Source organism: Phasianus colchicus, chromosome 20 (genome assembly GCF_987193195.1).
Source record: "Phasianus colchicus chromosome 20, bPhaCol1.hap1.1, whole genome shotgun sequence".
NCBI lineage: Eukaryota > Metazoa > Chordata > Aves > Galliformes > Phasianidae > Phasianus > Phasianus colchicus.
The window spans coordinates 864375-889255 of NC_143455.1; the positions used below are offsets into that span (position 1 = coordinate 864375).

The following is a 24881-nucleotide window of genomic DNA, read 5'->3' on the forward strand; positions in this document are numbered from 1 at the left end:
TACTTGCCATGTAATAATCTACATTTTAAAAGTTTACAGAGAACACAGATGAACAAAGTAACACACTGAATTTAAACTGAATTTTGTACTTCTTCAGATTATCTGATATACAACTTAAATAAAAATGTTCCCTCTCAGATTTACAGTTTGTATGTATTGCTGTCTGCCACGCTCTCAGTATGAGCTGGGCATGCCAGATGGATCAGTGCCTCCTGCGGACCTCTGATGAACCAACTGACAGAGAATGCCCAGCCTATGCTGCCAACAGCATTTCTGCTGCCCTCAGTGTAAAATGAGAGCTCCCAGGCATGTCAGTACAACCCGAAAAGAAATGCCGGTGCTCTGATTTTCTAGAGCAATGCTTCTCTTCCCTACACTTCTGCTAAGATGCAGCTGAGCACTGGACCATGACAATGGTAAGGACATATTTTCTGTATAGAAACTAATAGAAATTAGGTCAGACTGAATTAGACTAGTTAAAGTGAGGGAACCTTTTTGTGTTTCTTGAAGACGATTAGCATACCATACTGTGGCTGCTACAACATACTGTCTGGTTAGGAAATGTGAGGGAACCTTTTTGTGTTTCTTGAAGACGATTAGCATACCATACTGTGGCTGCCATTCCAAACAGAGAATCTCATGCTTGAGCAGGAGAAAAAAAAACAGGAAACATGAACTGACCTGGAAGAAAGCTGCTAATGAGACACTTGTACACATTGTCTGGGATGTAAAGCAGTTCAGAATGGGCTTTGACATGTTAGTCAAAATGCATGGAACTACAGCCCCAAGACGCTGCTTGTTGGTGATGGTTTTTGTTTGTGTTTGTGGTATGAACAGGTGTTTTTTCTCTCTTCAAGTCTCACTATTCTTAGTGTTTGGTGTATCTGTGATCTAGCTTCAATTTAAAGAAATCAAAATAGTTACTTCTAGGATGCAAGATTGGAAAATGCAGTTTTGTAAAGGTTATGCTATCATTTTTCAGTGCAGATATTGAGCAGCTTCCTGAAAAAATACAGTGACAGATAATGTGGGGAGGCAATTACCTGAGTGGTGGAAAGCAAGGTAAAAACCATAATGTCCTGATGTCCTGGAATATCAGGATAAGCAGCTCTTGAAAGTGCATCAGGGTTAGCTTGTTATTTATACTCCTCCTGCCACCACAGCAAATTTGAAAGGATTGCATATGAGGAAGATTTTAAATAAGATGAGACTGACATACAGAATGTTCTTTCCACCACTCACTGTCCAGTTACACAGAAATTGATGGTGCAGAAAGACTAAGTCAATGGGCAGAAGATGCTCTCTGGAAATGTCTGAGATGTTGAAGAGTGAAACAGAGACAACAGAAACCAGTATCCATTCAAAATAAGAAACAGCAAACAGCTAGCTTTTAGGAAGAGAGAAAAAAAAGATTATAAGGTATGATTCATCTGCAGGATTTTAGTGAATGCCTCAGTGTCCAAATGGAAACCAATAAGAAGTGGTATTCCTCAAGGCTATGTACTGGGGCTGACATTATTAAGCATTTTCTTTAATGATGTAGATAATGGACTGGAGTGTACCCTCAGCAAGTCTGTGGATGACCCCAAGGTTTGTGGATCAGTTTATATACCAGAGGGAAGACATTTTTCCAGCCAGTTCAAGTCCTACCCCAAGGGCCCTTCACATTGGCCACTGTAATCCCTAGCATTGGTACAGATTTGATTGACAGAAACCTTGCAGAGAAGGACTGGGGGATATTGGTAGATGAAAAATAGGACATGAACTGGCCAAGTGTGTTTGTTTCCCAGAAGGCAAATTGTATCCTAGGCTGCATAAACAGAAGTGTTGCTTGCAGATCAAGGGAGGTGATTCTCTCCCTCTCTTTTACCCTCATGAGATTCCACCTGGAGTAATGCATTCAGCACTGGTGCCCTCAGCAAAAGAAACATGTTGGCTTATGAGAGTAAGTCCAGAAAAGTATCATAAAAAATGATCCAAGGTCTGAAGCATCTCACCTACGAAGAGAGGCTGATAAAGCTGTGGTTGTTTAGCATGGTGAAGACAAAGGTCTGGGAAAACAAGATAGTGACCTTCAGTACTTAAGGGAGGTTTACAAGAAAGATGGTAAAATGCTTCTTACCAAGGCTTTTAGTGATAGGTCAAGGGGTAATGGTTTCAGATTGAAAGAGACCATATTTTGATTATTAAAAAAGAAATTTTGTACCACAAGGGGTTGCTCAAAAATGTTGTGGACGTCCCATCCTTAGAGGTTCAGAGCCAGGTTGAATGGGATTTGAGCAACTTGATCTTATTCACAGAATCACAGAACTGGAGAGTTTGGGAGGGACCTTAAGAGATCATTGAGTCCAATCTTCCTGCTGAAGCAGGTATCCTACAGTAGGTCATACAGGGTCATCTAGATGGGTCTTGAATATCTCCAGAGGAGACTCCACAAGCTCTCCAATGCTCCATCACCTTACTGTAAAGAAGTTCTTCCACATGTTTGTATGGAACTTCCTATGGCCAAGTCTTAGGACATAGCTCCTTGTCCTATCACACACACCACAAAGGCACTAGCTTGGACTCATCCATCCTTTTAGACATTTAGAATAATTAATTAAATACCCTCTCAGTCTCCTTTATCCCAGGCTGAACAGAGCCAGGTTACTCAGCCTTCCCTCATACAGGAACTGCTCCGGGCCCGTAATCACCTTTGTGGCCCTCCACTAGACTCCTTCTAAGAGATCTCTGTCTTTTTTGAAGTGGGGAGACCAGAACTGGACACAATATTCTAAATGTGGCCTCACCAGGGCTGAGCTGAGTGGGAGGATCACCTCATTCAACCTGCTGGCCACACGACTTTTAATGTACCCCAGGGTCCCATTGGCCTTCTTGCCCACAAGGACACAATGCTGGTTTGTGGCCAACATAATGTCCACCAGAACACCTAGGTTCTTCTCTGCAGAGCTCCTCTCCAGGCCGTTCCCTAACCTGCTGAAAATGCCCCTGACCCTAGTAAGGGAGTTGGACTAGATGACTCTTTAATTCTACACTAGGATCTTTGATGTTTACATGTGAATATTTTGGTTTCGTTTTCAAGCCTGACTGTTTTGATGGCATAAATGGAAATTATACAAGCACTGTATCTTTTTTGATACAGCTTTCTGTAAGAAAAACCATCTTGAAACAGGAATTTACATTCTCTATTGCCTTACTTAGAGCATTGTGATTATGCTGCACTATAATGTAGTTGCCATGCAGGACTAATTTTTACCAGTGCTGTGGGCCAGACTGGAGATACAAGGAGAAGGACCGTGACATTACTGCTCTATACTTGGTAGTTGTTTGCATGGAGGTCACATTCACCGTATATGTATCTCAGAAAGTTATCTGCTTATAATGTACTGTCTCATGCAGGGTCTTTCTATCTGTCCTTACTCAGTCAGCAATCGCAGCAGCATTCTACACCCTATCAGCCTTCCCAGTTCCCCACCCATACCTCTTCTTTCCCTAAGAGCATTTCACTTGTATTGTTTTTGGTTCACTTATTTTGATACCAGGGTTTGCAAGGACTTGGCGTGTGAGGAAGTATCAGACTGCCCATCTCTCCAGCAGTGCCGGGACCAAGGAGACTCAGAAACAGGTATGTTTTCTAAGGCACTTTTTCTGTGTTTAGTTAGAGTTTTCAAGTAGTCAGGAAATAGTCATGAGAGACAGTGTGTTCATAAAAGCACTTTCCTATCTATAAGTATGGATGTTACTGACAGATCATTCTTCTTTCCTTCCTTCCTTCCTTCCTTCCTTCCTCCCTTCCTCCCTTCCTCCCTTCCTCCCTTCCTCCCACCCTCCCTCCCTCCCTCCCTCTCACCCTTCCTTCCTTCCTTCCTTCCTCCCTTCCTCCCTTCCCCCCTTCCTCCCTTTCCTTCCTCCCTTTCCTTCCTCCCTCCCTCCCTCCCTCCCTCCCTCCCTTCCTTCCTTCCTTCCTTCCTTCCTTCCTTCCTTCCTTCCTTCCTTCCTTCCTTCCTTCCTTCCTTCCTTCCTTCCTTCCTTCCTTCCTTCCTTCCTTCCTTCCTTCCTCTCTTTTTCTCTCTTTCTCTTCCTCCTTCTTTCCTTCTCTTTCTTAATGTCTTCCTTTCTTCTTCACTCTTACTCATTCTTTCATGTCCAAGCTGTAGTAGGTAAGAGATCTCCATAGTACATATGTGGCAGCAGCTTTAACGGAGTCCATCAGCTGCATCTATTTTAAACTTTCTCTTAAGGCATTACTTTATGCCTATTATGGACCAAAGTTTTTTCCAAGATCAGTTACCTTTGCATCAGCACTTATCAAATCACAAGCATCCTGACTCCAGAAATAGTGTGTCAACACAAAATGACTCCTGTTCTCCATATATGGCAGCAAACCACAAAGGGGGGAGTAGCTAATTTTCCTTACTCCTCCCATTAATTTTCCATTCTGATTCCAAGAAGTCTCTGATTTTTCTTTCTGGGATGCTCAGTGGTAAGGCCAGGTCAGCCCAGTGCAATGTGCAGTTTGAAATAGATAATTGGATTGAAATGTCATAACTCAGGGAACCTGTAATGTTACCTTTTACCAGCTGAGCATTTAGTAACAGATTCTCCAGATGTAATTGCTTACAGACAAGAGAGAAGCCATAACATTTTCAGCTGCTTTGAGATTTTTTCACAGTTGGGCCAAGTGTTATGTTTTGAACAAGGATTGTAATATCGTCCAAGGGGAACTGGGATTTTAAGGATCAAACTATGGTCCTGAACCCACTGTGGTTCACTGTCAACTGAAAGACACTGACTCCAGAATTAAGCTTTATTTTCTTGTTATTTAAACAAGATAAACTAAACCAAGCCTCCAGGAGAGTGCACTCACTGTCTGATGTTTTCCATGCAGCATGCATGGGGCAGATTAATCCAGGATGCTCTTGAATGTGTTCTTTTCTGCACCGTGCAGCTTTGCGTTGTCATTCTCATGGGAGGAACTGCACAGTGTAGAAATATTCTTTGGGCTAACATTCAAGGGAAAAGTTTTTCATAGCATTATCAAAATGAAAAGATCTTGATTAGAGTTAAATGCATCTTAATAAAGAAATTGTTCTTTTTCTGCCTTTCAGTGTGTGGAAAAAAAGATTTTGTCTAGAAAGAAAGAATCTCACATCTTTTTGGAGCATGCTGGGGAAGGGAGAGTGGAGAAGGGCTGTCTCCCTTCTTTGGATCCCAGATATCACTGGCATGGATACAACTTTCACAGTTTCACACATAAAGATGCTGTCTCTCAAGAGCAGTCACACACAGGGTGTCATCTTCTTCAATATATTTAGTTGCTGCTTAGCAAAGTACATCCATATTTGGTTACAACATGAGAGGACTCCCTGGGTCTAAGCCTCAGTGTACCTGGGAGAAAGAGAGCTTCCTGATCCTAAATGCTGGTGCTGCAAGTACGCTGTGGTCGGTGCCAGTCTTTCCTCACACTCCTCCACATCTCTTTGGCAGCAACTCCAGTTCCTTTCTCCAGCAGCTTCACAGCTCTGTGAAGTACTCTATGGAAACAGTGAGGCTGAGCTAGCTAGGACCTCAGGGGGCATAAAGAGTCCCTGTACTGAGCGTACTGACATGAGAACCACCCACAGCAGATACATGATGTACCACAGTACAGCTGCCAGGATTGCTATTCCATTTTTTTAGATCCACTGCTGCTTGCCCTTCACATCATCAGCTGTCTTCTGTTTTAAACTTCCAGACCAGCAAATGTCTGAGTGACTTTTGCTTCTCTGTCCATCCAGGGTTCTGTTAGTATGTAATGTGCCCAGAATTATTCTCAGATCAAGCCTTATCGTAAGAGATTTTAAAAAACACCTATTCTTTTTTTTTTAATATTTATCCATAGCTCTGCATTATTCCACTTCACAAAAGTTTATTATGGTTTTATATTAATATTTCAAAACTTAAAAGAGCTCCACAGTACAGCAGCAGTTTCTGCATTGTTATCCTTTCTCTATATGTTATCTTGCATAGGGCTTTATACCATAGTTAGTCCTCTTTTTCTTGCTTCTACCAATCAGTCCCCATTTATTTTATAATAGGAACTGTCTGTTTGGGACTGATTGGTCTACAGAATAGAGAAAGTAAGAAACTGCCATGTTATCTTATCCAAATAAATTATTTGTTCTACTTTAAAATTGAAATCTTAAAAACATCTTCCACTAATAAGCTGTGTAATGGATCCTGCCTGATATTTTTACTATTGCTTGCAAACAAATGGCCACTTGTTCAGAGAAAGCAGCAGCTCAGTCCTTGCATAGGTTTCTCCACAAGGAGTCAGAGCCATGTAGATACATTTGGGACTTCAGATTTTTCTTATTTATGTATTTGTTTATTTCTTTGTTTATTTATGAGTGATATCATGGCTCTAAATCCAGCTTCCAAAGTGAGAATGGACCAGCACAGACCACAGACTGCCTCCATGTACTGCACCCATTTGGAGAGAGGTCCCCAAAGCAGAAGCATTTTTACTGTGCTAGGATAGACCATCTAATCCTACCTCTATCCTGACACTACCCTATTGTCAGTGTGGAGACTTTGTTACTGTTTATCTATAATTAGTAATGTAACATGATAGAGTACAGAAACTATGGGAATGAGGCTAAGAAAATTGTTATCCAACTGTAAAAGTGAAAAAAGGTTCATTTGAAAATGTTCCAAATTTACATACCTACAGAACTGAATTATAACAAACAAAAAGCCACACTGCTTCTGCTCCGTATGCAGAGGATTCTATAGTCTTTATTGTCTAGCCATAGAGGTGATTATAAAGACAAATTATAAGTGATAGCAACAGAGGGTTCATATTTTGTGCACTCCTCAGGCCACTGTGCTGTAGTATGACATCCTCACTCTTCCTCTTCTATCTTCTTGCCGTGAAACTCCCGGCTCTTTGCTCGGAGCTTGTTGACCTGTGACTCTGCAATGTCAGCCCGCTCCTCAGCTTCCTCCAGCTCGTGCTGGATCTTCCGGAACTTGGTGAGGTTGACATTGGACAGCTCCTCCTGTACAGGGAGAGGAGTTATGTGGTGAGAACCGGGCAGGGTTTTCAGTCCTCCTGTGGCCAAGCTTAGAAGGGTTCCTTGGGAGAGAGTACAGATCCCCTGTCTTCTGCTTACTGCTGCCTAAACATAAGACTAACAAAGACCTCCTCATCCTCCCTTATTCAAGACTCCACTACAACCAGTTTAGTTCTTTGTTGCAATTGAGCAGCTATTTCATTACTTGATCTTTTCATTTATGTACTCAATCCTACTAATTTGGTGCTTGGGTATAAGAGTGGTTTGTCTGGATGACAAAGCTCCTGAAACATCCCATCAATGAACAATGGTATTTTCCAAATTTCTTATATTCATCACAACCAATGGAAAGCAAAGCTTACTTATTTTCCCAGAAATACTTACAGCCTCCTCAGCTTGTCTCTTGTAGGATTTCACCTTCATCTGTAGTTTGTCCACCAGATCCTGGAGTCTAAGAATGTTCTTGCGATCTTCCTCAGACTAAAGCAGATGGTAAGCAGAAAAGAGAGAGAATTGGTTTTCCCCACACCACAAAATGACATTTCCTCTTGGACTTCATGGAAAAATACCTTGATTTTCTGTCAGATGGGTGTGTCAACACAAAGATGCCATCAGCCTTACCTGGTAGGTCAGCTCCTTCACCCTCCTCTCGTACTTGCGCACACCCTTCACAGCTTCAGCACTGCGCTTCTGCTCAGCATCAACCTCCCCTTCCAGCTCCCGCACCTGCAATGAGAGATCCATCAATGGAGCTTCCCTGCTATCTCTGACCTGGGATTGCACACTCTTGCACAAACACCAGTCCTACGCACTCTGGCCTCCAGCTTCTGGATTTGCTTCTTGCCTCCCTTCAGGGCCAGCTGCTCTGCCTCATCCAGACGGAGCTGCAGATCCTTCACCGTCTGGTCCAAGTTCTTCTTCATCCTCTCCAGGTGGGCACTGGTGTCCTGCTCCTTCTTCAGCTCTTCTGCCATCATGGCCGCCTGGAAAAGAAAGAATCACAGGCATTTTGTGACTGGAGAGAATGCATCCACCATCAGCTGCAAAACAGTCCCTTAACTCACATCAGTGATGGCCTTCTTGGCCTTCTCTTCAGCATTGCGGGCTTCCTGGATGGTATCCTCCATCTCACTCTGGATTTGGGCAATGTCTGTTTCCAGCTTCTTCTTGGTGTTGATCAAGCTGGTATTCTATTTAAAATCATAAGTGTTTTCTGCATTTTTTTCCAAAAAAGAACACTTAATTTGAGAACTGTATTGCTTAAATTTGAAGTTACAATTTATGAATCTATTATTACCATCTTCCTTCAAATGTCTAATGTTGTCAGACCATACACAGAAAGACAATAGGAAGAAGCACTCCTGAATGCAATTCTACTCACTTAGCTATAAAACAGTTCTTTGTCTAAATACAAAAATTGTGATTTAGATTAATGTCCTTCTTACAAGGGATGGATGATTCAAGAACTTACATAGATGAAAAATCTGGAAATAAAAACAAAAGAATGCTCAAAGATATACTGAAATTGGCTTTTTAAATGAGAAAGTGATAATGACGATCAGGGCACCTCATGATCTTGAGAAAAATGAGAAGTAAAATTCCAGGGGAAATTTTCTTTTTTCCTACAGAATGTCTGTTCAACTCTGAAGAAGGGATCGCAACAATAAATATATCTCCTTACACATCATTTACATATCTATGTTTATTTTTGCTATTCTTAGCCATGAATCTAACCTGAGTGTGCAGGAGCTGAACTCTCTCACTTGCATCCATCAGTTCCTGCTCAGCCACTTTCCTTGATCTCTCCGTCTGCTCCAGGGCTGCCCGTAGCTCCTCAATCTCAGCCTGCAACAGGTTTGCTCTGCGCTCCACCATGGCCACCTGCTCCTTCAGATCCTCCTGTGTTCTGAGAGCATCGTCCAAATGTATCTGGGTATCCTGTAGAAGAGAAAAGAGATATAATATGGCAGAGAACTGTTGGACAAGAGTAGTTACTGCTATTCTATAATAGTTTAGATACATAATTATTTTATCAGTATAATGCAAGACAGACAGCTACATGCACATACTTAGTTTAACATACCTTGAGCACTCCTTGTGTATTTCTGAGGTTCTTTTGTGCCTCTGCAGCAACACGGTTGGCATGGTTCAGCTGAATCTCCATTTCATTCAGGTCTCCCTCCATCTTCTTCTTCAGCCGCAGGGCTTCATTCCTGCTCCTGATCTCAGCATCCAGGGTGCTCTGCATGGACTCCACAATTCTGAGGTGGTTTCTCTTCAGCTGGTCAATTTCCTCATCCTTCTCAGCTATCTTCCTGTCAATCTCAGACTTGACCTGGTTGAGCTCCAGTTGGAGGCGCAGGATCTTCCCCTCTTCATGTTCCAGGGAGGCCTGGACAAATAATTGTCATCGTTTATAAGTAAAGTGAAACGACTTCTTACTTTCTAGCTGATTACAGAATATCTCAGGAAATCTGAGGTAGCTACGCTCTGTAGCCAGAACAGAGGACAACCATGCCTTTCATAGCCAGATTTCCTCATTGCTGATATTTTTAATGTGGATGCCAGTTATTATGAGCATGTACCTCAGCTTCCTCCAGGGCAGCCTGGATTTCAGACTTCTCCTGCTCAATCTGCTTCTTGACTTTCTCCAGCTCATGAATCGCCTTTCCTCCCTCTGCAATCTGCTCCGTGAGGTCAGAAATCTCCTCTGTAGAGAAGAAGGAACAATCACATGGTCAGATATGGAGCATACAGGGAAAGGCCCTGTGACACCAGCATAACAGGCCTGCTCCCATCACTGCAGGCACAGACCCAGGTGGAGAGGTGGGCAGGAAAGCTTCTGAGAAAGCCCCGACAGCAGGAAAGGCTGAGCGACTTACGCTGCAAGTTCTTGTTCTCTCGCTTCAGCGTTTCCAGGTGGTCCAGGGACTCCTCATAGGCATTCTTCATCTTGAACAGCTCTGTGCTGAGGGAGCGAGACTCCTTCTGGGAGGCCTCCAGCTCAGCCTGCGTTTCCTCGTACTTCTGCTTCCACTCCGCCAAGATCTGAGGAAAAGCAAATCATGAGTTCGGATGCGGCAATCATGTTCTGCCCAGGAAACACAGGCCTGGAGCCCAGAATACCTTGTCAAAGTTCTTCTGTTTCTTGTCCAGAGCTGCGCAGGCAGCATTTGCTCGCTCCACGTCAATCATCAGGTCCTCCACCTCATTCTGCAGCCTCTGCTTTGTCTTTTCCAGGGAAGCACATTTGGCATTCACAGCTTCAACGTGTTCCTCTGCATCCTGCAGGCGCTGCGCCAGCTTCTTCCTGCAAGATGAGCACAGCTAGTGATTTGGGAGCAAAGAAGAGTCATGCTGTATGCTTGATAGTATTTTGACAAGTACTTGGTTTACCTCTTCATGTACTGTGGACACTAATCACCAGCGCTGGAAGGAATCTCTAAACCAGCTGTTGTCTTCCCAGTTCTGTTTCCCCATTTTGAATAATACATATGACCTCTGCATTTACCATTGTTAGAGTGTCTTCACTATTCTCTGTGTCAGAGGAATATTTTGCTTTACATTTCTCAAATATCTGTTTCATTGCATATCATGTACCACTCCGCTCTAAAGCACAGCTTGGATTTCTTGATAGTATCATATTTGTCTGTTTGTATTTATCATGTTAGTCTTCCTCTTTTTTGTCTTCCCCTACTTCCCCACTCCCCACTCTCCCCACATACTTGGCCTCTTCCAGCTCCTCTGTGCGCTGAATAGCGTCTGTCTCATATTTGGTTCTCCACTGGGCCACTTCGCTGTTGGCCTTGGACAGGGCACGCTGCAGCTCACCCTTGGCTTCCTGCTCCTCCTCGTATTGTTCTCGGAGCAAGTCACAGTCATGGCGGGCAGACTGCAAGGCGTGGGCCAGGGCATTCTTGGCCTGAGGAAATAAACATTATTAGGATAATGAATATAAACATCTTGGAGAATCTCTCACAGTGAATTAATTTAATACTTCAAATCCGACCACTGGAAATTACGTGTGTTACAATGAATGATAGATGAAAGACTAGAGGACAAAATGCACTAATCACACTCTCTACAGTAGTCCGCTTTCTGATTTGACAATGAGAAGTTAAATATCTTTTTAGCAGTGATCTGTAAGAAAAGATATCACCTTGATTTCTTCCTCTAAGTGCCTTTTGAGTTCCTCAATCTGCTGGGTGAATGCCTGCTTGCCTCGAGACAGCTGAGAAATCAGAGCATCTTTCTCCTCTACCTGGCGTGAATATTCACCTGAGAAAGCATAGAGAAAGGAAATCTAGTCACTTGGGATCAAAACCAAAATTTAAAGGATGCTGTCCCATTCCACAGTGAATGCACTCTTACCTGATTCTGTCTGCAGACGAGCCCTTTGAGTGCTGAGATCATTGATCATGCGTTGATGCTCTTCCTCCTTTGACTTAATCTCACTCAATTGGTCTTCTAGAGTACGACACATCTTTTCCAGGTTTGCCTGTGAAGATCAAATAGAATGAAAGAAGATAAATACCTGAATTATCGTGCAATATGAACAGCACGATATTCATCAGAAAAATGTGGCCAGCAGAGCAGGCAATATGACGCTCATTGGTTTTGATTTTAAAAATACATTTTTATACATATTTAGTTATTGTAACCAGGTCATATCATTCAACATTATTTATTTTCAAGGTTTTTTTAAATATATTTACAGTACCTTGGCTTTGGAGACAGACTCCATATTGCTGGCCAAGTCATCAATCTCCATCTTCAGCTCACTCTTCTCCTTCTCCAGCTTCTGCTTCACTCGTTGCAGGTTGTCGATCTGCTCCCCAAGCTCCGCTGTGCTGTCCGCATGCTTCTTCCGCAGGGCGGCAGCCGTGGCTTCGTGCTGCAGCGTGGCCTCTTCGAGGTCACGGCGCATCTTCTGAAATTCTGCCTCGCGCTTCTTGTTCATATCGATCTGAGCTGCCGTAGCCCCTCCTGCTTCCTCCAGGCGCTCGCTGATCTCCTCCAGCTCCCGGGAGAGGTCAGCTCGGTGCTTCTCTGCTTTGGCCCGAGAGGTTCGCTCTGCCTCAATTTCCTCCTCCAGTTCCTCAATACGGGCCTAGGGAACATCAGGAACCGTTCACATCCACGTCCTTCTCCTTCAGATGTTTTCTGAAGGGAAGGACCAGAGACTTGCCTGCAGCTCCTTGATCTTCTTCTGTAACTGCATGCCCAGGGCTTGCTCATCCTCAATTTTGCTCTGGATTTGACTGATTTCAAAGTCTTTCCTTTTGCACAAAGCAAATGATGTTAGTGCCTGAACAAAACTCCCAGCTGCACCTGCCCAGCACTCAGGTGTCCCACAACCTCACTTACTTCTTCAGTTTCTCATCCAGCTGCTGTTTATCATTTTCCAAATCCATTATGGTATCCTGAGACATTTTCAGGTCTCCTTCAAGTTTCCTCTTAGCTCTCTCGAGGTCCATGCGCAGCTTCTTCTCTTGCTCCAGGGACCCTTCCAGCTAAACAGAATGAGATCATTAATGCTCTGCCAGACATGTTTATCTCCACAATTATAATAACCTATAATAGCCAGTCCTATAATAGCCATATGCTTTTGTTCTTACATCGTCCACTTGCTGCTCCAGCTTGGTTTTAGCTTTGGTCAGCGTATTGACTTTGTCCTCTTCAGCCTGCAGGTCATCCAGTGTCTGCTGATGGGCTTCTTGGAGGGCTTTCTTCTCTTTTGTCAGCTTGGCAATTGTCTCGTCCAAGGCTGCCATCTCCTCTGTGAGGTTTTTCACCTTTGATAAGAAAGAGGAAGTGTAATGAAAGCTGATAGTACAAGACTCCCATAACAGCATAGAGCTCTTTTTTGGAGTGTGAGTGACAACTTCTGCCTCATACCTTGTTTTCGGTGGCATGCTTTTCCTTCTCAACCTTGGCCAATGTTAACTCCAGGTCATCTATATCTTTCTTCAGCTCTGAGCATTCATCCTCCAGTTTCCTCTTCTTGGCTGTCAGCTCAGCATTAATTTCCTCCTCATCCTCAGCTCGTTCTGTCACCTCCTTAATTTTGGCTTCCAGCTGGATTTTGGTTTTGATGAGCTGGTCACATCTTTCTTCAGCATCTGCCAAAGCATCAGCTTCCTGAGAGGAAAACAGTTTATTTTGACAGTGTCTGGCTCTAACACAGAAGAATAAAGGCTATTTAATTCTCAAGGAATAGATCAAGAAAACTCATATAATTTCTATTTGCAAAGCAGATATTGCACAGTTACAATTTAAATTAGAAATTTTGAATAAGTTTTCAATTAGCTTTATTTTTTCAGACCTTTTGCATCCCCAGATATGGTGTTTAGAACCTGTATGCCAGTAGGCTATTTGATTTATTTTATACTGTCCATTCAAATGTGCCAGTAATTTATGACTTATCATAATTTTCCATTTTTCACCATTGTCACTTTCAAAGTTACTTGAAAGTACTGAAAAATGAAAACACTTTTTCTTAGTTCATTCATCACTGAGAAAATATTTTCATATTTCTGGTAATTTTTCTCATATACCCTAAGAACCTTTTTTTTCTGTATACTGAAAACATGTTTGAAATTAACATCACTAAATGAGTGCTTACGTGAAAGCTAGATATGTGACTCTAATTAAGAGACTGACACACAGCTGTTACAGTTAGCCGTTATGCTAACTACCACTGATAGTTTTCTGAAACAGACACTTCAGCACAAAGATATTGTTTAAAAATCATTTGGGGGCCAAATGGCATTGTCACAAACTACAAATATCATGGGATTTCCATGTACATCTTCTGAGATCAGTAGCTCAGGAGATATGCCAAAAGAAATGGCACTAGGCTATTAACATGTATAACTCAACTAAGATGAAGTAGTTGTCAGTGGAATAATTATCCCACTTCACTAAGCACAGAGCAGTGATAATTATGTTTTCTGCCTTGAACTTGCATGAAGATGCTACATGTAGGATTTAAGATTGAAATTTGAATTTATTTTTAAGCTGAAACAATAGATTTTAATAGTAACACTGATTGTGGAAAGGAAGTGGCCTGAATTATTCCTTCAGATACATGCTATTTGGCTTAAAAAATTTTACTAAAGCAGATCAGAGTGTAGTTTGCTCTCTGGAAGAAGGCTTAGAACTTACTGAATGATTTCCCTTAATAATAATAATAATAATAATGAAGCTCACAGCCTGCACTTGGAGCTGCAGATCATTTTTCTCCTGCACCAGCTTCACCATTTTTTCCTCCAGCTCCTTCCTCTTTGCCTCAGACTTTGCAAGCTCTTCCTTGGTCTTCTCAAACTCTTCCTTCATGTTGGCCATCTCCTTCTCAGACTCTGCGCTCTTCAGCAAGGGCTTGATCTTGAAGAACAGCTTCATCCAGGGCCAGTGCTTGACATTCATGAATGCACGAACATTGTACTGGATGCAGAAGATGGACTCTCTGAAGCATAATTAAAACGTACATTTGATTATTTTGTATGATATGATCACTAGGACTTTCCCCAAAGTACAGTGCCTGTAAGTGAAGATGGGAGACACCTACCTCCTCTCCACCATTCTCTGGTACTCCACTCTCATCAGGAAGCCCCTGCACCTGGCCTGTGTGCGAGTGATGAGCTGTGCCAGCTTCTCATCCCTCATCTCCTCCAGGAGTCCCAGCAGCCCAGCTTTGAAGAACACCTGAAAAAAGGGAACATTGCAGTGCATCACTATCAGGTAGAACAAAACACAGATACAGGGACTGAGTTGAGGAGAGTTGGTACCTTGGTGTGACCAAATTTGTACTGGGTGTGGTCCACATCGATTGACCCAAGAAGCTTCTCAGAAGCTTTCTTGCTATCAATGAACTGTCCCTCGGGGATGGCACTGGCATTAAGCACCTTGTACCTGTGACAAGCGAAAGAGGAAGGTAAGGCCATTCTTCCCAAATCTCAACATTACTTACAGTCATGCTAAAAGGCAGAGTGCTCTTACCTCTGTTTGAAGTCTGCATAGAGGACTCTGCTGGGGAATCCTTTCCTGCAAATCCTGATCCCCTCCAGCACGCCGTTACAGCGCAGCTGGTGCAGCACCAGTTCATGCTCCATGGCACCTAACAATTAATTTTACAAATGAATACCACTGTTTCCACCACCAAGGGAGATGACTTCAGTGTCTCTGTGGGAGCATCTTACCAGGTGTTTTTGTTTCATTTGGGATGATGCAGCGGACAAAATGAGGGTGAGTACTCCGTAGGTTGGTCATCAGCTTATTTAAATTCTCCTGTGGGATCAGGAGTAGATTAAAATTTTTTACTTACACACTCTGTATATAGGTGAAAAGAATATAATGAATCTTTGGAGAATGTAGCTTTCAGATCCAAACTTTAAATTTAATGAAATCTCCTATATAATCTTATTAACAAAAAGTTTAAATCTCTTAATCATAACATGAAGGAAATGAAAAAAATTAAGACAATACATAATTATTGTTTTTACTACATCATGGGTAAAATAAAATTCTTCATAGAGAATAGAAGTGAAATTTTGAAACAAATTCTGGGGGTCACCTGAAGAGTGCTGGAAACATATCATAAATGTGCACAGAAAATAAAGAAGAAAAGGCAGTGAAATAACATTTGTGAAATTTATACTTATTGGTTTTTCATCATAAAACAAACTTGTGAGAAGAATGGAAGTTCAGACAACTCAGATCCATAACTGTTTCCATGTCATTATAATGATTATGAGATTCATACTTTACCCGGAAAAGAGCTGAGACAGTTTGGAACGAAGAACCCTTCTTCTTGCCACCTTTCTTGCCACCACCACCACCACTAGCCTCTTCAAAAACAAATGTCTTTTATAAGTCATTTTTGTAAGGTTAATCTTTACATATTATGAAGGTGAGAACTTAAGAATTTTGGAAATCTGACCTGCTTCTGCTCCACCATAGTTGGCAAACAGTAAGGCCAGTGTCTTCACAGATGATTTCTGGTACAACCCAATGACAGTTTCGTTCAGGGGGTCCTTGTTCTTCTCAAGCCAACCAGTGATGTTGTAGTCCACTGTGCCAGCATAGTGCACCAGGGAGAAGTGGGCCTCAGCCTTGCCTTTGGCAGGCTTGGGCTTCTGGAAGTTGCTGGACTTGCCCAGATGCTGGTCATAGAGCTTGTTCTTGAAAGAGGTGTCAGTTGCCTTGGGGAACATGCACTCCTCTTCCAGGATGGAGAAGATGCCCATGGGCTGGAAATATTACAATACATAAAATAGAATATTATTTTGGTCTTCAAGTGAATGTAGTAAAAGAAGAAGCTGAAGAAGAAATTCACATCCTTGATGTGAAGTAATTTTCCTTCTAAAAAGTGAGTTTACATCACCTGCAGTACACCTGCTTCACTCTAAATTTGGCATGATCATTTAGGACTTTTTTTATTGCAAAAAAATCAAATTACAAAAATCACGAAATCCATAATTTAAAAAAACATTCACAAATGTTTCCATTTTATGTTTAGTTTATTTTTGTACTTTTAAACACCTACCTAAATTATACAGCACTACAAGAAATATCTTTTATTCTGTTGCTCTAAAATGACAGACAGAGATTTTACTCTACTATGATCCATCAAGAAAAAAAATGTATTGTTCAACAAATAAATTAATTCCAGAACCTTAAGGAAATTCATTTATTTTACTTTAGGAGCTACTTTATGTTTTTGAAATAGTATCCTTTAATAAAGTAAGCAGAGACATCTTGCATGCAGAGAAGGTGTGTAAAGGATGACTTCCATAGTTATTTGTGAACATTGTAATGAAAATAAATGTAGACGTCAAGAGATACTTCATTAACTAAAAATGAGTGCATTAAACTAATCAAGGAAGAAAGGGGGGCTTTTTTAATAGTTAACCTCCAACTATTAGCTTCTGAAAATGCAGGACATTCTGAATTAAAAATTTACCTTTTCAATGAGTTCAATGCAAGCAGCCAGGTCCATCCCAAAGTCAATGAACTCCCATTCAATGCCTTCCTTCTTATATTCCTCCTGTTCCAGCACGAACATGTGGTGGTTGAAGAACTGTTGCAGTTTCTCATTGGTGAAGTTGATGCACAGCTGCTCCAAGCTGTTGAACTTCCCAGTGCGAAAAACAAAACAAAACATAACAAAACAAAACAAACAACATGTCAGTTATTAATATGAACAATTACTGTATGATTTCTTTATAATTCTTAATCTTTTATACACCTCTCTTGTTAAAATGTAGTTACATAACAGCACTGCATCACAGCAGTTCCCCAAAGAAATACCTATTTAATGAGAACAGGATTCCTGATGAATCTCCTAAAATTACTAAAGTACTTCTGCTTTTCTTTATTCAGACAAAAAAATGACTGTATGCTTTCAGTTTTAATTATCTGATCTCTGATCAGCCATTTATTCAGTAACTTGTTTCTCTTTTAAACAAATCATACATCTTTAACCTATTATATGTTTGTCACTGAATTTCCAAATCTTAAGATCTGAATCCATAAGCTCTTTATACATATTCATATTTACATACATATATGTATGCACGGGTTTTTTTTGTAATTTTTATCATTTCTCTAAGATAAATATTAAAATATTACTGCATATAGAATTGTAACTGCTACTTCTATGCAAACAACATAACTGCTGTTTCAGAGGGTGGTGAGGCCCTGGAACAGGTTGTTCAGAGAAGTTGTGGATGTCCCATTTCTGGAGGTGTTCAAGGCCAGATTGGTGAAGCCTAGGCAACCTGATCTGGTGGGGGCAATGAGCTTATGACAGGGGCAGTTGCAAAATGATTAAGATATTTAGAATATTTTTGCTTGGAAATCTCTGACATTATAATCTCACTCTCTAAAAGCAGACCTCAAACATGTACTCCTTACATCAAAGATCTCAAAGCCAGCGATGTCCAGGACACCAATGAAGTACTGCCTGGGCTGTTTGGTATCTAACTGTTGGTTGATGCGAACAACCATCCACAGGAACATCTTCTCATAGACAGCCTTTGCCAGAGCACCAACTGAATTGTTCACCTAAAACAAAGAAGAGTGCAGCAAAAGAAAAATCAATATATAAAGCAAAATGTGCCAGTCTTACAAGCCAGAGGTTCCCAATCATCAGCTGTTTCTTACCTGCTGCACAGTCTGACCCTTGGTCACATACTCATTCCCAACCTTGACACGGGGATAGCACAGGGCTTTGAGCAGGTCTGCTGAGTTCAGACCCATCAGGTAAGCAGCCTTGTCAGCAACTAAACAGCAGGAGAAGGAGATAGAAAAATTAAGATTAACAAGATACACAGCACATTGAATAATAAACCCTTTCTGAAGCTACTGCCATATCAAATGTTCTTGTGATCAACTTCTACTTGCTGTATCTCACAGGACGTATGGCAGACACTGAATGAAAATTCATCTTTGTTTTGAACATCATTCAGAGTAGGATGCCTAAGTGGTATTTGTGTTTTTGCAAATCTTACCCAAGTCATCTAGAAACAAATTCTTTACTAAAAATTCACACTGAAAACTGAAGCTTTCCCTTCTATGCAGAGCTAATTGGCATCTATAAGCCTGGAACAAAACCACCAAGGTGTTATGAGGATTGCTGCTTGATTGTAATACAAAACATATTTGGGCTCCCTGCATATTTCTTTGGCAGCAAAAATAGCCTTCTAAAGGAATGTATTCCAAAATTACTGGCAAAAATTGTCAGGACTCAATTTATTTAAGTCATGTCTACATTATATAATATTGAAGTCATGAACTAATCAGCTGAGAAACAGAAGATCTAAGTCACTTCTTTCCTAGTCTATCATATGCACCTATGCTTCATTTAGACTGCTGTTTAAAGAATTCCGTTATGCAAGGATAGCTCCAAGTCGGAATGTATATGAGAGAAGAAATTAGAGTACCCTTTATTCCTGAGAAAAAACCTTTATTATGTGCTTTATAAACAGTGAATTTAGTGCACCTACTTAATTGGGGGAAAAAAAAAGCAGCTAGAAATATGTTTTATGAAAACAATTTCTTGTTAGCGGTTATCCAATTTGAGCACATCAGATTGTGCTAAAACTATGAAAGCCCAGGATAGAATTAATGGACACACACACAGTTCATACATCAGACAAAGATTGTCTTGTCTGAAAGAAAGTCCTTGAAAAAAGGGAAGGCAGTTTTATACTAGCCATTGGGTACTAGCTCCATCTAGATACTTTTTTTTACACATTTCCACTTGTCTCTAAGTTTTAAGTTACTGTTACTACTGCTTCTATTCCTAATAGGTCAGCAACAGAGTTCGCTAGTACCTTCTGTGCCATCTGGCTCTGCTTGCTCTTCTCTTTGTTTCTGCTTGAACTTCAGGTTGCCATAGTGCATAACAGCTCCTGTCAACTTGTAAATAGCCACTTTTTCATCAGCAGTAAAGCCCAGGATATCAATGGCACTCTACAACAGAAAATGTAAAGTAAAAGATTTGTCTGGGAGAGATTACAATAGACACAACATTTTAAAATGTTACTTACATCTGTAGCCATAAGCTCCTCTTGATCATTAATGCTGGGAACAGTGATCTCACCTTGACTCACAAAGTGATAATCATATGGATTGGTGGTAATTAGAAGCATGTCTGAAAGTAAGAAGAGGGAACACGCAGGTATAGTTCAGTTAAGTATGTAATAGCATGAGCTGATGTTCAGCAATCTTCTCCAAGTTGGTCACCATTCCTACCAATTAGCTCTGGCTTCTTGTTGGACATAATTTGATAAAATATGTGGTAGCTTCTTTCTGCCTTCAGCTGAAAAGTGACTCTGGACTTCTCCAAGAGATCTGAAGGGAAAACAGAAAGATAAAAAACATAAGGAAATAGCAAAAGAGAAAGTAGGGAGAAGGTATGAAGAGAGAAGGGTGTTTAGATGGTAGGGTAAAAAGGATAGATGGATACTGATGAATGAGTGTATGGATCGTGAACAGTTGAGGAAAGTGTCTTACATGTTTCAATATCTGCAGAAGCTAGTTTTCCTGTGGCACCAAAGTGAATTCTGATGAATTTCCCCTTTGAATGGATAAAAATTGTCTTAAAATTTATGACATAAAAAGTGCATCTGAAATGGTGAATTTTGCTCTTTATTGGGTGCAAGATTTCTTATTAAAGATATTTTCTTATGAGTCACATGCATTTTCACTGCTATGATAAAGTCTTTTAAATTTTTGCCCATGAAAATAACCAATAGAGACACAGCTGGATATTTAGTGTATGGTGAACATACAGATGGAAAGTAATTACTGGATTTCATTAGCCCATTTATACCTTATCCCAAACACTTCTAATTCTATCTTGCCTACAGACAACAGCCATATAAATGATATGGGGATATATCCATTTAACTAGTACAGTTGTGTAAATCTGTCTTGGTATCAAGTGATTTGAATTGTGATTAAATCCATTTGATATGCAGCAAAGATATATTCAGGTAGAAGTTTCTTTCCTTCCTTGCTTCCTTCCCTCCTTCCCTGCTTCCTTCACTCACTCTTCTTTTTCTGTTTGTGAGTCTTGTGGTAACTGAACAAAAATATGAGGAAAGGTTAAAGAATATTGTATAAAAACATAGTGTAGGAGAATGAGTATGTGATCTGCTAATTTAATATGTATTCCGATGCAATACAGATAAGTTTTTTTTTTTTTTTGTTTTTTTTTTTTCCCAAAGAAGCACTGATTTCAAAATCTCACTAACTAACTTCAGGGTAAGTGTTAAAATCACACTAAGAAAATTCAGTTTTACTCTTGTAAAATGCATGGCTGAACAACAGGAAAGGATAACTGCCATAAATTCCTGCTTATTATAATTCAGAAAATATTTGCTCAAACTAAACTTACAAAGCGTGAGGAGTTGTCATTCCTCACAGTCTTGGCATTTCCAAAGGCTTCCAGCAGTGGGTTGGCACTAATGATTTGATCCTCAAGTGTTCCCTACAGGATGATAATTGTTACTGGGTATACTTTCTAAAAATGAGGAACAGAAGAAAGCATTGATTCGAGCCCGTATCTCTTAATGTACCTGCATTTTGCCAGGCTGCTCCTCCTTCTTCTTCTCCCCGCTAGCTGCAATTGTTGCAAAGTACTGGATGACACGTTTCGTGTTCACAGTCTTCCCTGCACCGGATTCTCCGCTGTCCAGCCAAACAGAGAAGCAGAGAGCGTGAGGTCAGGGAGAAGGTCCCCTGGCACAGGGCAGCCCCGCAGGGACCCGAGCAGGGAGTGTACTTACGTGATCAGGATCGACTGATTCTCGCGGTCTGTGAAAGAGACAGAAATACAGAACATAAAACTCAATAAATAAGAAGGAATAGAACACAGGTAAATTTAAGTGAATTAAAATTTAAGCTCACTAAGGTCATCTAAAGACAAAGACAAATCAATGAGGAATTCATATCCAGATTAGTTTCAATTCATTTAAATTAAAAAAAAAAAAATGCAAAAAATGCGGGCGCAGAAAAGGACAAAATTTTCCTCTGAATTCAGTTTTCCTATTAATTCTTCCTTTTCTGTTTTTGACTACATGCTTCAGTTAGGCTTAAAAAAAAAAAAAAAAAAAAAAAAAAAAAAAGCACAAACAAAACAACACCTTGCAGTGTTGTCTTTCATTTCAAATAGGAGTAAGAATGATAGAAAAACTTAGAACTGTGTGGACCAGAACAATGAAAGCTTTGAAAAATTTGCACTTCTGCTATAGAATTTTACAGAATCACAGAATAACACAAGAAGGGTTATTATCAACCACCTTGCCCAAGCAGGGCCTCCTAGAACAGGTTGTCCAACGGGGTGTTCAGGCAGCTTTTGAATATTTCCAATGATCGATACTCTACAACCTCCCCTGTCTGGCAAATCTATTCCAGTCCTCAATCATTTGGATAGTAAAGAAGTGTTTCCGAATGATGAGAGAGTACCACATGTGTTTCAGTTTGTACTCCTTGCGTCTTGTCTTCTCCCTGGGCACCACTGATAAGAGCCTGACTATGTTCTCTCTGCATTCTCCATTCAGGTTTTTATATCCACTGAAAAGCTCTCCCCCAAGCCTTCTCTTCTTCAGGCTGAAAATCTCAACTTTCTCAGCCTTTGCACATAGGTGATATGCTCCAGTCCCTTCATCAGCTTAGTGGCTTTTCACTGTACTCACTCCAACACTTCCATGTGCATCTCATACTACGGAACCCAAAACTGCTCATAGTTCTCCATTGTGGCACATCAGTGCTAAGTAAAGAGGAAAGATTGCCTCCTTCAATCTGCTGATAATGCTTTGCCTAATGGAGTCCATTTTACCCCTAGCCTTCCTTCCTTGTGGAAAGGACACATTACTGTCTCAAATTCATAACAGTTCTTCTTTGTAAGAATTTTGTGGAGCAATGACTCTAAGATAGATGGAGTCACTCACCAGTCAGCATGAACTGATAGGCGTTGTCAGAGATGGAGAAGATGTGTGGAGGGGCCTCCTGGCGCTTTTTGCCTCGGTAGGCCAACACCACCTCCGGGTTGTACACCGGCAGCCACTTGTAGGGGTTGACAGTGACACAGAAGAGGCCCGAGTAGGTCTGTGAGGAAGGGACACGGCACGCTGGCTTCCACTCAGCCTGGCACAGCAGTCCTCCCCAGCTACGCTACCCAAGGAAGAGAGCTGCTGGTACTTACGTAGATCATCCAGGCTGCATAACGCTCTTTGAGGTTGTACAGCACAGCGGGTTCATGGAGGTGGGTCATCATGGCCATGTCCTCAATTTTATCGTACTTGGGAGGGTTCATGGAGAAGATTTGATCTTCTTTCACAGTTAGAGTCTGCCAAAGAAAAGATAAATCCCTGCATGTCAGCTCAGAGACCACTGTGGAAATCAAATGGCATCCCTCAGCCTTTCTTTTCACTCACTTCTCCACCTTCAGTCTTGACAGTGACCTTCCCTGTTTCTTTGCTTTGGATTGTCCCTTTCACAAAGGATTCTTTGGGATGCACCACAAAAACAGATGTCTTGGCATCAAAAGGCTTGTTCTGGGCCTCAATTCTTTCCTTCTCTGACTTTCGGAGATAAGGAGCAGCCTCTCCAAAGGCAGCCATCTCAGCATCTGCAGAAGCCATGGCTGCTCTTCACTGAAGACACTCAGCAGAAGACTCTGATGGGGAGAAATAATGTAATACTATTTATATCTTTTGTAAGACTGGGAAAACTATTCCATGACTTTCAGCATGTCTTTCACCATGTCATGTGGTTTTTCTTCATACTCCAATATTTAAGACAACAAAATGACCTAACTGAAATCCTAATCTGTAGGTTGATTTAGACAACACAGGGTTATAACTAATGTAGATCTTCAGACTGCAGCCTTTCACAACTGCAATTTTGGATCGTTAGGAACTGTGTCTGTGACATGAGAGTGAAGTTGCCAAGCAACTTTCAATGAGACATCATTACTAGTGGAAATACTTGTGGAACATTTTGATAGAAGGATGAAAAGTGGAGGATCATTTTTGAAAAACTGTAAATTAGGAAAAGAACAGGTTATGTGACTCTTAATACTCTGTCATAATTTGTTTATACAGTTGCTATTCATAAGCACAATATCTAAATAATCTCAACTTCAAAGTTATGGTTTGGGTGAAACAAAATTCAAGCACTGAATTTGGAACTGCTATGCCTGTATGGAGCTCCCAAATAAATACATACTGAAAAAAAAAAGTCTAGGAACAGGTGAAAGGTGAGCTTTCAAAATTTTAATAAAATAAGAGTGTTTATTTAGATGCTTTGTTTTTGATGCTAAGTTTTGTCAGCTGCACTTGAAAATTTTCTAGATACATTAGTAAAATTGATTCCCTCTGTTCAACAACTAGTATTTTTTTATTTTATTAAATTAATTATTTTTTTTTAATTAAATGAATATGTAAGAGGGCTTTGACATTTTACAAATATGGTAGGAAGGTCTGTATTCTCAGATGATTTATTAATTGATAACATTTTGAGGAAAAATATACAATTTTGCACTTTTGCTCCTTGGTTCATCTTGGTCCAGTTCTACTGCTGCAATGATGTGAAGACAGCATGCCTCACTCCCTGTTTGGTCAGTTAAGCAGAAATGTTTTCCAATGGGAATTTCCTGGTCTGCCATCAGAGGCAGGAAGACAGAAATACAGCCATTTGAAAACCTCACCAACCATGAGCACCCCTCCACCTGCCTACTGTAGTCACACGGGCTTTGAATACAAGATGAAAAAGGTGATTGTTTGCTCATCCATACAGAAATCCCACCCAAAAGCATGAATAAATCAGGTTCTTACCTCTCGTGACACCAGATGGGTGGCTTGCAGCCTGGCAGCTGGTCAGTGCTGCAAAACAGAAATGGCAAGTTCCTACTTGTTGCTGCACAGAATTCCAGAGTGAAAATGTGCAGGTGTCTTGAAAGCAGGTTTAAAACTCGAGCTGAGGAATTGAGTTTCCTCCTGGAAATGAGCACTAGAGGCAGAGGAATGCTGTAATACTGAAAGACTTCTGCATGGCTGCGGACCCCATCCACTTACCTTGAAGCTTTCCGTGGAGACAGGGCAGTCTTGCTGCAGGGACATTTTATACGATCTCATCTGCAGATGCTACAGATGCCTACTCTTTCTTCGGTCAAAAAATTTTTGGCAAGCCTTCTTTGGCAAAGCATTGTCTGGCAAACTGAACTAAGGGCATAATTGTCATTTGACATGACTAGATATAATTAGAAAATTTTGATGTCTTACGGACTATATGAATACATCTCCTATAAATAAT

The 24881-nt window shown here is 40.9% G+C and overlaps 1 protein-coding gene and 1 long non-coding RNA gene across 2 annotated transcripts in view; one reads left to right on the forward strand and one right to left on the reverse strand.

Annotated features, from left to right (window-relative positions):
- Positions 1–320: 320 nt before the first annotated feature.
- Positions 321–24881, forward strand: part of LOC149915334 (uncharacterized) — a 31806-nt gene continuing 7245 nt past the window's right edge. Inside the window, exons 1-2 of the long non-coding RNA XR_016459137.1 lie at positions 321–416; positions 3543–3625. This is a non-coding gene — a long non-coding RNA (uncharacterized LOC149915334). The remainder of the gene's footprint in view (positions 417–3542; positions 3626–24881) is intronic.
- On the reverse strand, positions 6870–23224 carry LOC116235564 (myosin heavy chain, skeletal muscle, adult). Its single transcript, XM_031603774.2, has 38 exons — positions 23003–23224; positions 22771–22914; positions 22517–22673; positions 21353–21380; positions 21143–21254; positions 20962–21054; positions 20076–20139; positions 19815–19913; positions 19610–19713; positions 19394–19532; positions 18222–18340; positions 17973–18122; positions 17020–17190; positions 15997–16306; positions 15825–15904; positions 15257–15344; positions 15057–15174; positions 14846–14969; positions 14626–14762; positions 14268–14523; positions 12954–13196; positions 12674–12850; positions 12423–12568; positions 12244–12334; positions 11776–12165; positions 11427–11553; positions 11215–11333; positions 10781–10977; positions 10182–10365; positions 9938–10103; positions 9641–9765; positions 9139–9447; positions 8790–8993; positions 8120–8245; positions 7868–8038; positions 7677–7781; positions 7440–7535; positions 6870–7040 (listed from the first exon to the last, which is right to left on the reverse strand). Exons 1-38 carry the CDS (start codon positions 23207–23209, stop codon positions 6885–6887), a joined length of 5832 nt encoding a protein of 1943 aa, XP_031459634.2. The 5' UTR covers positions 23210–23224; the 3' UTR covers positions 6870–6884.

Excerpts from the sequence above, each read along its gene's own strand:
- LOC116235564 (XM_031603774.2), bottom strand. The coding sequence starts at position 23,209 with ATGGCTTCTGCAGATGCTGAGATGGCTGCCTTTGGAGAGGCTGCTCCT. Across the intron at positions 22,915-23,002 it reads TCAAGACTGAAGGTGGAGAA|ACTCTAACTGTGAAAGAAGA; the intron begins GTGAGTGAAAAG and ends TTTCTTTGGCAG. Across the intron at positions 12,335-12,422 it reads CTGGATGAGAAACTGAAGAA|GAAAGACTTTGAAATCAGTC; the intron begins GTAAGTGAGGTT and ends TTTGTGCAAAAG.